The 12,156-nt window shown below is 52.9% G+C and overlaps 1 protein-coding gene across 15 annotated transcripts in view; it reads right to left on the reverse strand.

Annotated features, from left to right (window-relative positions):
* Positions 1 to 309: 309 nt before the first annotated feature.
* Positions 310 to 12,156, reverse strand: part of R3HDM2 (R3H domain containing 2) — a 51,114-nt gene continuing 39,267 nt past the window's right edge. For 10 of the 15 annotated variants that reach the window (XM_051641402.1, XM_051641400.1, XM_051641397.1 and 7 more), the window contains 13 exons: positions 10,610 to 10,842; positions 10,108 to 10,292; positions 7,933 to 8,022; positions 7,042 to 7,284; positions 6,301 to 6,427; positions 5,652 to 5,887; positions 5,077 to 5,231; positions 4,664 to 4,764; positions 3,759 to 3,928; positions 3,430 to 3,574; positions 3,242 to 3,342; positions 2,646 to 2,730; positions 310 to 1,010 (listed from right to left, as the gene is read on the reverse strand). In XM_051641402.1, the coding sequence (XP_051497362.1) occupies positions 667 to 1,010; positions 2,646 to 2,730; positions 3,242 to 3,342; positions 3,430 to 3,574; positions 3,759 to 3,928; positions 4,664 to 4,764; positions 5,077 to 5,231; positions 5,652 to 5,887; positions 6,301 to 6,427; positions 7,042 to 7,284; positions 7,933 to 8,022; positions 10,108 to 10,292; positions 10,610 to 10,842 (2,215 nt within the window). In that variant the 3' untranslated portion in view covers positions 310 to 666. The remainder of the gene's footprint in view (positions 1,011 to 2,645; positions 2,731 to 3,241; positions 3,343 to 3,429; positions 3,575 to 3,758; positions 3,929 to 4,663; positions 4,765 to 5,076; positions 5,232 to 5,651; positions 5,888 to 6,300; positions 6,428 to 7,041; positions 7,285 to 7,932; positions 8,023 to 10,107; positions 10,293 to 10,609; positions 10,843 to 12,156) is intronic. The other 5 variants (XM_051641399.1, XM_051641398.1, XM_051641396.1 and 2 more) reach the window with 2 other exon arrangements.

Here is a 12,156-nt window from a genome sequence, read left to right on the forward strand (position 1 = left end):
ACAGCTGGGGACACCTCACACCCCATTCTTGCCATTGCACAACTGTATGGGCCCAGCAGCTAGGAAAAGAGGCTATGAATTTCTGAATGGGAGGAGCAGCCCCAGGTCAAAGTGCTCAGTACTTCTCTCCCAGCCTCAGCAAGCCACGAGCTCACAGTCCTTGTACATGCTAAGCACAGCAGCAGGACCTTGGCAAGAACACATCCTCCTGTGAATGCCCCTTCTGCTCCCTGGCTGTCATCTCATCCAAAGAGGCACAGCCAGCCACTAGCACTCATACTGTCAGAGAATGGGAAAGCAGCGTGAAAATGATGGTCAAGTTTTCTTTTTATATTTAAAAACAACCCCCAAATAAAATAAAACAAAAAAATAACCCCAAAATAATAATCAGATTAAATAAAATGTGCAGTCAACATACCAATCAACACCTGTATGCGCAGTTCAACACAGTGCTAAACGAAACAATATACACAGGGTAAGGTGGGCGGGCACAGGCATCACTCAAAAAATAATAATAATAAAAAAAAAAATCAATTTCTTATCTCTTAATTAGATCCATATAAATATATCCAGGAAGGAGGGGGAGAGAAATGGAGGGCAGAAAGGAAAAGAGAAGGCAGAGGGGAGTGCCCACAGTCCAGTGTGCTCTGCGCCCATGCGTGAACCCTACTGTGAGCTGGCACGCTCCAGCACCCGCAAGTCATAGTTCTTTTTGGCCACACGTAGCTTGAATCGGCTGAGAGAGTTGTTGAGTCGGAGGGAGGCATTCTGGGCAGCCAGTGGGCTGGGGAACACAGCCACGATGGTGTATAAGGCAGCAAGGTCACTGTGCCTGCCGTTCTCTGGAGTCCCATTGTTGTCCCCACTGCCCCCATCTCCATGACGCCCCTGAGTCTCTTTGAGCCACTGGATTTTGGCACCAGCCATGGCAAGCTGAGTGAAGAGCTTGTCAGCCTCTGTCCGTGTGATGCCCTCGGGCAGGTCTGTCACCTCCAGCACTCGGCCCAGCACTGCAGTGGAAAGGCAGCCCATGTCAGCGACAGCAGATTCTTGGGTGACAACAGAACAGCCAGAGCTTATGTGCAGGCTCCTCACCAGCTCTGGAGTTGAAGCAGTCACCTCTGCTTCACTCATGAAAGCAGCACTTTGCTAAGTTGCCCCCACATTAGTAAGGTATTTTTTTAAGCCTGTCACTTCCTTCCCCTCAAACTGCTCCCACCATTCCGCTCCCTGCTATGTCTCATCCTGATCCTTTCTGGTGCCCACTCACATCCTGGTCCCCACATGGCTGCTTCAAGAGGAGACTGGTATTTCCCATTTGCCCAAGGCTCCAGCAACATCAAGTCCTCCTTGCCTCATTTGGCTGGGCTTGGCTTTTCAGTCAGGGCTTTCCCTGGTACTCTGCCCCATCTTCCTACCCTGATCCCTGGGTACCAGAATTAGGACTTAACCCAGCTCTCCTGCCCTCTGTTCCTGGAAGGGAGCAAGAGTGGCTACACCCATGGAGGATGCTGACATGGGTGGATCCTGAACATGACACTGCCTTGTGTGCTTCACCCACAGGGAGGATCCTCTCCTGTGCCTAGGCCAGTGTCATGCCAACCTCTTTGCTTCTGCTCTGTGGTACCTAAACACTTCTGCTGCCTCCTGGCTCCAGCCCTGGTTTTTGAGCTTAGTGGAGGGCTGGCTGAATGGATTCTTTGCTAATATTAACACAGCATGTAACGAATATGTCAGCTGCAGGGAAAGGGGCAGCTCTCCGGCAAACAGCTCTTAAAGAGCCCCCTGCAACAAGCTGCTGTTGTTGGTGACATGGAGGTGATACAGGGGACAAGTCAGAAGCCTTCAGAGAGCTGGTGAAGACTGCCTCCCTTCCAGGCTGTCTGGCTTATGCCCAGCTAGCAAGTCTGGTATTGCTTCTCCTTCCCTCCGTCATGACTATGTGGAGACCTCCCAAGGTGAGGAACAGTGAGTCCCTTTGCTTTGGAGAGAAACAATCCGGGCATTTGAGGCCTTGCAGCCACCCCTGGAAGATCACAAAGCCCTTTACATAGGTGGAGGCCCAGCAGCTCTGGGCCTCACTGGGAAATGGAAGCATGAGAGGGAAGAGCACTTGGGAAGGCAATGGTAGGATCATGATCTCAGGGGTTTGGACACTCACTTTCTGCTGACAGAGAGCAATAAAATCACAGGAGTTCTGCCAGCTCCACCCACTCCATCACTTCAGCCCTAACAGAGGCAGGAATAGGGTCCAGGTCTCCTGGTGCTCATCCTGTCCAACAATTTCTTCCCACTCTTCCTCAAAAGCTTTGCTCTGTGCAGGCAGTGTTTACTGGGTTTCTGAGCAACCCCAGTCCTCCCACCTCCCAACAGGCACAGCTGACTGGGTCTGGCTCTGTTGCTTCCCCCCAAGCCAGGCCTCATGCAGGCTGTGGGGGGGGGGGTGTGTGTTTGTGTGTGGAGGGAGGCAGTGGCAGGCAGAACTGCCCTCCACAACCACCCCCCAATAGGTGAGGGGAATAGGTTCTGTGGAATGCTTGTGTGGGCAGAGATAATATCTGGGGTCTCTGCCAATGCCAGTTATGATCGTGCAGTGGGGACAAGTCAGAGGGCGAAGAGGGAACTGCTTGAGGAGGGTCACTTGCCTACATCACTTGTCCCAAGATCAGTGGATGCTGACTTGAGGGCCTGTCTCTTGCTCCGGTTTCCATGTTTCATTCCAGTCTGCCCCTTCAAGAAGAAAAATGGTAGCGTGTCACCTGAGGAGGCCTTGCAGTGCCCACAGAGCATCCTGGGAGCAGAGGGAAGACCAAACATGATAGGCCGTGGCTGTGAAGGGCAACGAAGATGCCCAGAAGAACCATGCACCCTCTGGAACCTTTGAGGTGACACCACACTCGGGTAGGTTAGATGAGATCAGCCATGGTTCCAGGACACTCGAAGGACTTGGGGCTGACACTGCTTCTGGACAAAGCTGGGAATGGGATGAAATTTTAACCCAATGCCAGGCTCTAGTGAAATCAATTCACAATGGCAGCCCTGCTGGAGGGATGGTAGGAGCATGGGGTAGGTAGCCTGCAACCTAATCAAGGGAATCCAAGCACAGGGCAAGGTGTGAGACTCACTTCTTACCTACTCCTGGGCCCTGATCAGAGAGGGGTTGTCTGGGGGGAGGGGGATGGTCTTGCTCTGCTCCCAGGACAGGAAAGGGTGAGTGGGTGGGGGTTTGGCCCAGTTTTACCTGGTGTGCATTGTAGTTGGGCTGGTTGTGGAGCAGCGGTGGCGGACAGATAGACAGATTATACTGCAGCGGCTGGCCCAGCAATGAGTAGCGTCCATCACCTGCAAAAAGGAAGCAAATGCTTGTGTGGGTCTGAAGAAATCACAGGAAAGACCCAGCCCCATGCTGTCTCCATGCTTTCCCCTTACCTTGTGCTGGGCCCATGGGCCGAGGGAACTGTGTGAGGACAGGGAGGGGGCTCAGCCCCGTGCAGACATTGTTGAGGTTGGTGACAGGAGATGGCGTTGGGGATTGGGTGGGGGACGTGATGGGGCTGCTCAGCTGGGTGCTGGCCTGGGGAAGGGAGAGCATTAGACAGCCCCAGTACTTGTGACTGGTCCCACACCTGTCTTGTCACCATGGGATGAGCCCACCCCTGTCTCCCAGCCCATCCAGACAGCACAGATGGTGGGGTCCTCTCTCTCGCGCCAGGCTGCCCCCAATAGATGAGCTGCCTTCTTCCCAGTCCTCTCAATACCTGAGCACTGGTGTCTGGGTTGTACAGGTCTCCTGGCTTCTGCCCCCGCTGGTCCAGGCTGTAGTACTTACAGTGGCTCCACTGCACCACAGGGGGATTCTGGGGGGCCTGGGGGCCATTGGGTACATTCAGCTGCATCACAACCATGCCAGGGCCTGATGGAGACACCCCTGGGGAGACACGACAGCAGCAGTATTGTCCAGGTTCTGCCCTTTGCTGCTTGCTGTGGGACAAGAGGCAGCCTGTCTGCATATCTTTGCACTCTTCCCTACAACACCCCCTCTGTGCTCTTTCTTCTGCCACTCTTACCTGCCCAGGTGGGCTGAAAAAAAGCCTCACCAAGGTCAGAATCCCTCTCTGATATCACAATTTACATCAGAGAGTGATGACTTTTAATCCAGGAGAAATGTGAGCAAGAGGGGACAAACTGAAGGCAACCCAGGTGATCTCTCTGAGCATCGCAGCAAAACTTCAGGCAAAGGATCTAATTACAGAGCTGGGTGCTGAGCTCTAGTCTCCTGGCTCCAGCTCACTGCCCTGCAGCTGGGACAGGATACAGGAATCCTGATGCTCCTCTCATCCACAGTGCTCCCTGGCCCCCCTGAGCTGCTCTGGTGACACTAAGCCGCGCTGCCAGCAGAGGGAGTCTGCATCCCACAGCAGCTCCTACCCTGCCTGCCCAACATGGCGAGGAGATGCCAGGTTCAGGCCAGAATCAGTCTGGAGCAAAGTTGCTGTGCCACATTCAGGAAATTCCCAGTGGACTATGGGATGGGTACGACTAAGAAAACCCATTGCACAGAAGCTGCCAGATTTGGCTGTGAATTGGTAGCTCTGTTCACTGCAGCTCCTAGGAAACTTGATCCAGTCTGTGCACAGTCAGCGCCAATCCTGACGTCTCTTACCTGAATACTGCTGTTGCATCTGCGGCGGGCTGCAGGGTGATGGGGACTGTGGCATCGGATACTGTTCAGAGCCAGGTGGCTGAAGGAACCCCACCGAAGGGCTGTGAAGGAGAGAGCACTCTGGTGAGGTGCTGGGGAGCAACAGCCCGCCCATCTGTGCAGGCAACCACCAGCTCCCTCTGCTTGAGTTGGCTGGAAACCCAGGTGCTGTTTCTGGAGAAGCACAGGAAGCACTGCATGCTGCAGGACAGCTGGTCCCAAGAAGTGCTCATTATCAGAGCTAGGACTGGGCAAGCTCAAGAGGTGACCAGCATCTATGGTGTCCAGCCATCTCCTCAACCTGCTTTGCCCTTTCAGTAGGGCAGCAAGACCCCATTCTCCCCAAAGCATGCCAGTGATATGGAAGCTTTTACCTGGTGCCATTCTGCTGGGCAGCTGGGATGACACTGTAGTAGATGGGTACCCCCCCAGCCTGAAGACCCCCCTGAACAGACTGGCTAGCTGGTACAAGCACTGGCTGCTGGAAGGGCTGCTGGACGACACTCTGAGACTCATTGGCCACAGGAACCTGTGCAGGGAGGAATGAAGCAGCCCTATGGAATGACAGATAACAAAGAGCAGAAGCAGGGAGAATTGGCCCCAGAGAGACACCAGTGAGGTTCTTACAAGGTAGAAGAGATACCAGATGGTTGTCTACTGCAGCCCAGAGCAATCTTGCCCAGGCAAGGGCAGCCTTTTCCAGCTTCTTTTGCAAACACAATGGCAAAGGGACCAGCTGGACTCAGTCCTCCTTAAGACATGTCCCACACAGGGTCAATGTGGATGTGCCTTCCCCAACCTGGCAAGCATGCACTATCTTCTCAAGCTGACTAAATCTCCATTTTTGGCTCCATCACTCAGGCACAGGAACAGGGCACTTCTTGCAAGGGCCTGCACAGTTAAGGCCCCCTACCCAGCAGCTCCTCATTGTAGACCATCTGATGCCTACCTGATACGAAGGCAGTGGAGTGTACTGGACCATCAGGCCTTGCATCTGGCTCCCCATACCGCTCCTCTGGTTGCTGAGAAGGCCAGGGGGCTGTGCCTGCTGTACTCCCATCATACTCTGCATCTGGCCCCCCATGCTGTTCCTCTGGCTGTTGAGGAGCCCAGAGGGCTGTGCCTGCTGCACTCCCATTACACCTTGGTATGTTTGCTGCTGGTTGGACATCATTGGCTGTAAACCTGTCAGAACAGGGTTTAAATGGAGCAGCTTCCCAGCTGGCCACAGGAGACAGCCCTGAAACCTGGCAGATGAGGGCTCGAATCCTGCTTCTAAAGAGTGTGAAAAAGGTTCTCCTTACAGCAGACGTAAAAAGACCTGAAGGAAACTCCTGGTTTTAAATCCACCTTGCAGCACTTCAGTGCATGCTAGGTGCTGACAGGGAGGGAAAAGACTAAAACAATCTTTGCAGCCAGGCCAAGTTTCAGCTTTCCTCTGCACAGTCAAGAGGCACTCTATAGTCATCTAGTGCACCAAAGATTGGGAGACAGGGAAGAGCAGACAGGCCTCAGAGAGTGCATGGGAGATCCTTAGGAGCCAACAAGAGTGACAGGAAAGGGAAACATGCCCCATCCCCCCTTTTATGCCCCCTTACCAGGCTGCTGGGACTGCTGGGGGAGCTGCTGAGTGCGTTGGGAGCTGTAGGCCACTGGGTGACTGAGAGATCTGTATTGCTGGCTGGAGTTTGGATACTGCCCAGGAGGGTAGTAAGAAACCTGAATCTATCAGAATCAAAAAAACATGGTGATGAGAACACAAGAGGGACTGGGTCCAAGAAAGCTGGTCCCCCAGGACCAGTTTTCTCTCTCACCTGGCCTGGTTTCTGCTGAAGGAAACCAACCAGGGCTTTGGTTCTGGCCAGATGATGGCTCCTCAGCAAACTGCAGCCCTTTCCCACTCCTCCCAGCCTCCACATCCAAGCCTTTCCCAGCACAGTAGTGCAAGAGCACAGTAGGCATAAATCTCATCACAGCTCAGGGGTCAATCCTGGAGGTCATAATGCCCTGCAGAACCCCAAAGAGAGCTTAGAGGTGTCAGCCCTGAATCTGGTCACTGTCCTTTCCCCTAACCACTCTGAGCCAGGAATAGCCAGAGGGGTCCCCAGATAAGTGCTCTGTGAGCTCAGAAGGACAAAGGGAAATCATCCTGTGCCTAGCAAGGGTGTGTGCCAACCTGAAGCTTGAATTCCCTAGTGTTGGTCCACCACAAATGAGCAGCAGAAAAAGGGGACATCCCACTCTCAAGTAACTGCTCTCTGGATTGCTCCCCAGCCACCCCTTGCTTGACAGCTTTGTGTCAAGGTGCACATCCCTTCCAGGCTTGCACATGCTCTTACTTGCTGGGGAGGCTGAATGTAGCCCTGGGGCTGCAGCACCTGCTGTGTGGTGGCCGTGTGCGCTGAGGCAGAGTAGTTGGAGGTGGGAATGGGCTGTCCAGGGGTTGCCATGATGAATCCTGTCTGCTGAGGATGCTGGGAAATGAGGGATGACTGGAACACAGCTGAGGAAGGATCTGGTGCTTCTGTAGAGCCCTGTCGGCTGAGACTGATCTGCCCAAAGGGGTTGCTGAGTTCGTCAGCCTGCATTGGGAATAAGTGGGAAGGATGGAGGAGGACAGCATGTAGGACAACAGTATGTAGCACATAGCTCTGCTGAGCAGAATGCAGACCCCTTCTCCCTACTCTGTGTGCAGGAGGTGCCTCAAGAAAGGTCCCCAGAAATGAGCCACAGACAAAGAGCATTCTGCAGGACAGGGGGTAAGGGCATGCGAGCTGCTGGGGGCCCAAATGCTTAGCGGACACTGGTGACATGCAGGGCCCCACACAGGCAGGGGTGGCCCCCGCCTAAAGGCCATGTCCCACAGGGCATGTCATTCCTGTAAGACGCAGAGGAGAAAACACAGGGCCTGACTGAGACCAGAGGGCAATCATGGCCCCTGGATCCCAGTGCTGGGCACAGGCACTGCTTCCTGGTGGAGCTCTAGGCTTGGCAACTTGCTCTTTCCCAGGCTCTTTCTAAGATCAGCCACCCCAGCAGTGTCCAGCCCTGTTGGGTCCTACAGTCTCAGGCCTCTCACTGCCTTGACCCCACTACAGCACAGAGCCTCCATGAATCCCAAATCCACTGGGTGAAGTCCATGGCATACCTGATTTGCAAAAGCTCATACAACACAAACACAGCACATGAGTACAACAGAGACAGAGCAGAAGAGGAAATGGGGTTTATACCAAGTTGTACTGCTGGGGTGGAGAGACTGGCAAGAGAACCTGGGGGCAGGAGCTTGGAGAATACTGAACAGGCTGCAGCGCTGGGACCGGCTACGACCAGCAGAGAAGGATGTGGAAAGAGATTTGGGTGGGAGGAAGGTAGGGGATGGGAAGAAGGATAGGAGGAAGGAGAGAAAGAAGGAAACAACACAGTTAGTTAACTAAGCCAATTGCAAACACACAGAGGAGGGCATTGCAGAGGGTTGGAAAGCAGAATCAGGGAGCATTCATCTCTGTGAAGACACACAGCCTGGCCATTTTCTTTGTGGAAGCTGGGAAGGCTGACCATGTCCACAAAGCAGCTCTTGCCTGGCATGAACAATGACACAAGTTCACACAGGCGAGCTATGGCCTACAGCAGCAGGTGAGCCACTTTCCCCCAGCACAACCTTTGTATCTCTCCTACTCCACTGCCCACTTGTGTGCAGTACTGAGTCCCAGCTCTTTCTGCAAGTGCTTCTTGGTCTTTCCTGTTGGTAATGTCTTCTTCGCTCTTATCTTCTGTAGGGGTTCCCCTCATTTTGTCACTGGGAGGATCTGCTGATGCCTGCTTATGACAACACCTAACTCAAGCACCACATACTGTGCTTTGGGCACTGAAACTGTAATGGTCAACACTGTTGTTTTTCTGATCACCTGATTTGACCTTTGGTGAAATGGAAGGTACACACACATGGGAGACAGTGCATTTTCAGACCTTTCACCAACAGTCAAACACAGGAAAAAAAGTTTTTCCAGGACCTAAACCATAAGAACAGCCAAACAGCAGAAGATACAGAATTAAACCCCAGCAAGACACAGTGGTCCTGCACAAGCTCCACAAGCCTGCTGTGTGTTCAAAACTTCTACCCAGGGCGCTATGCTCTGTCCCCCATGCCACATTACAGCTCTGGACAGACACTCCTGCTAGCTTTAGTGCTGGACCCTGGCTATCTCAGGGACACACCTCATCTGTAGAACTGCAGTGTTTCCCCTGAGGTTCAGTATCCTCTGCAAAGAGATGTACAACTCTGGAGTCAGTCCAGGGCCCAGGAACTACAAGTACTCCCCATCCTCATACAGAGAGCAACAGACAGCAAGGAGCTGTTCATGTTAACTGCAGTAAAAGCTGTTTGAGGAGGCTTGTTTCCTCCTCCCATTCCAGCCCACTGAAAACAGAATCACAGAACAGCCCGGGTTGGAAGGGCCCTGGGAAGGGTTGGAAGATCATCTGATTCAACCTTTCATGGGAAAGGGAACCTAGATAAGATTATCTAGCATCCTCCCTGTTCAGTTGCAGCTTGAAAACCTCCAGTGTAACTTGCAATTCTTTGCTGTAGGAGACATCATAAGCATAAGATGATGTACGAGAAAGGTTTCCTATAAAACTCATAGGCAGATTAAGGCCCAGCACTGATACGCGGCTCTGAATAGGGCAGGATGGGAAGGTACTGAGGACGCTTCCCACGCACACTGCCCAGCTCTGCACCCACTACACGTGAGGCAGCTTTACTCTCCAAATGTGCCTATCAGGGCTGGCTCCCACACCTTCCCCAGTCCAGCAGTGACAAGGGGCTTGTGCTGTGTTTTTTTACAGCCTCGGGAACACAACAAACTATGTAGCAATGACAGCCACAAGCGCTTTACAGAGGGCTCCATCCTCAGAAATAGCCCTGCAGGCTGTAAAATGTCACTTGGGTTTAACTTGGACAAGGTGTGGAGAATACACTCAGACACAGTTCTGGGTCTACCTCTCCCCAGGACTTCAGGTCACCAGCCATAGGATTTCAGTACTGGGGAGCTCAACCTCAACTACTGTTTGTGATAGTCCCACCCCAGGAGAGCAACTTTGTTACAGAACATATCCCCGCCACTCAGCAAAGGGCTACAGATCCTGTGCCAGGAGAGCTGCTGGCCTGAGCAGATACAGAAGAAGCTGGCAAGTTAAACTGTGAGCATGGCCCCCGACCTTCTCCTGCTCTCTGCCAACAGCACAAATGGACTGTAACTCCCTAAGAGGCAGCAAGGGTGAGGACACCCAAAACCCACTAGGCAAGTGTGAATCCAGAGCACCCTAGATGTATTCTGGCTCTGCTTCTACCCCCACCTGTGTGCCCAAGGAGCTCAGTGAGCCTTGGATAGTGTGCAGCAGCTCACCTGGGATATCATGTGGTTACTCATGGCTGGCTGCTGCTGGGCTGCAGGTGAAAGTCCTTGGGGCTGTGCTGGTGGCTGTTGTGGTGGCTGTGGCTGAGGCTGCTGGGCTGTGCAGGGCAGGAGGCCACCGCTGGGCTGTGAAGAAGGGGATTGGCTGCATGCTTCAGGGGCACCTAGCACCAAACCTTGAACAGAAAAAGGCATGGCAAGGTTGTTTCCTGGGAGAGAAAAACATCGATTTGCTGATGGAAAAAACATCAGAAAATTGTTAGCTTGAGTTCCAGGGTATGGGACTAAACAATATCCTTTGTCTTAGACAACTATAAAAGGAGGGAAGATCTAATGGTGAATATTGAAAAGGCAGATGATGAACCAACAGATTATGCCACCCATGTCCCATTTTAACCAGAGTCACTGACCAGAGCATCATGAGCCCCAGTCCATAGGCTATGTCTGCTAGGTGCCCTTTGGCACAAGGTGTGCAGGAGAAACAGTACAGTACCTGCCCGGGATGTTCTGCTGGCAGCGCTGCCTTTGCTACTCCCGATGCTGTCCCCTCGTGTCAGGATGGAGATGCCACTGAAGCTGCTGGCTTTGGTAACTGGTGGTCGCAGGTTGCGGACAGGGCCATCTGAGTCAGTGCTGCTCCATGGCCGAGGCTCCAGTGACTTCATTTCGCTCTCTGTGCTGCTCTGGCGGCTGCCTGAGGCCCGGTTCAAACTGTCCCGGTTGCCCCTGCAGAGACCAGAAGAGTTAGACTGCACCTTTAGTGGAAAAGGGCAGCAGCAGGACCTGCAGGTACTGCACCAGTACTGCCACACCGGGGCAGTGAGCCCACTCAGCAGCTGGCTCCGTGACACACACACCATGTGGCACTTTGTATAGGGATCTGACAGCAAACCAACACCCTGGGTCGCACGTTTCTTGGGCATGCACTGTGAAGACCCAGACACTGCTGATCTTCCTTGGCATGTGTTGAGAGTGGACTACTGGCCCATTTCCTGAGTCAGATCCCAGCCTGGAAGAGATGCCAGCAGGGTCAGAGCATGATCCCTTGCTAAAGCCCTCCTTGTCTCAGAACAGGGTGCTTTTAACAGAGGCCCTGAGACAGGCTGATGAGACCACTTTCCACACCAGCTCTGGTAAGACTTTCTGCCCAGCTGGAACAGCTACATGCTGGGATATTGCTACACTCAGAGCTGTGCTCCCACCAAGCACCCTCCCTTAGCCATAGGCTAGGTCTGACCACAGCAGGACTTCATGAAGTATTATCAAAACATCCCAAGCAGTGAGGCTGGTGGGCCTTCACTGGTGAGGAATGGTGAGGAAGACAATACTGGAAGAGATGCTCATATAATGCTGCAGGCTTAGCCTGGCAGCAGCTCCATGCAGTCGTAAGGGGAAAAGAGCGAGAGGAAGAATATCAGCAGGTCCTGGGAGGAGTTTCTGAGGTGATGTCCTGAGCTGCTGGGAGCATGTAAAAGCAAAATAAAATACATCTCTTGAAAAACAAGTACAATGGTTATATGTCTAAAGAGATGAAATAATTGGGACTATGCAACCTCAAATGACCAAATTAGAGTTGAGCCAGTAAGCATCACTGTCAACCTCCTGGGCTCTTTCAAACCTAAACTCTGAAAGCTGCTGCTGGGGACGTTCAGGGAGGTGGGGACAGCATGTGTGTAGGGAAGGGGCATGTCATGGCCTCTGTTCTGACTCAGCTGCAAACTCTGGTTTCCTGAGAATACAGACCCCTCTCAAGCCGATTACTGCTAACCCAGGAGCATATTGGTTCTGGTTTTTCTACAAATGCTCTCCTAACTCCAGGCACACTACCACACCCTTGCTCTCTGAGAGCACTGCCCTAGCAGCTTCAGCTATGCCATTCTCTCCCTTAGCCCTACCACAGTCTTTCAAGTGTGTCCACCAGCAGAACGCCGAAGCACACAGATCTGTGCTTCAGCAGCATTAATACAGGGCTTTCAAGTCAGCGAAACAGACAGCTAGATTGCTTTGAATGCTGGGCTTCGAGGGCAGTATGTCTGGAGT

This window comes from Apus apus, chromosome 28 (genome assembly GCF_020740795.1).
Source record: "Apus apus isolate bApuApu2 chromosome 28, bApuApu2.pri.cur, whole genome shotgun sequence".
In the NCBI taxonomy this organism is placed as follows: Eukaryota; Metazoa; Chordata; class Aves; order Apodiformes; family Apodidae; genus Apus; species Apus apus.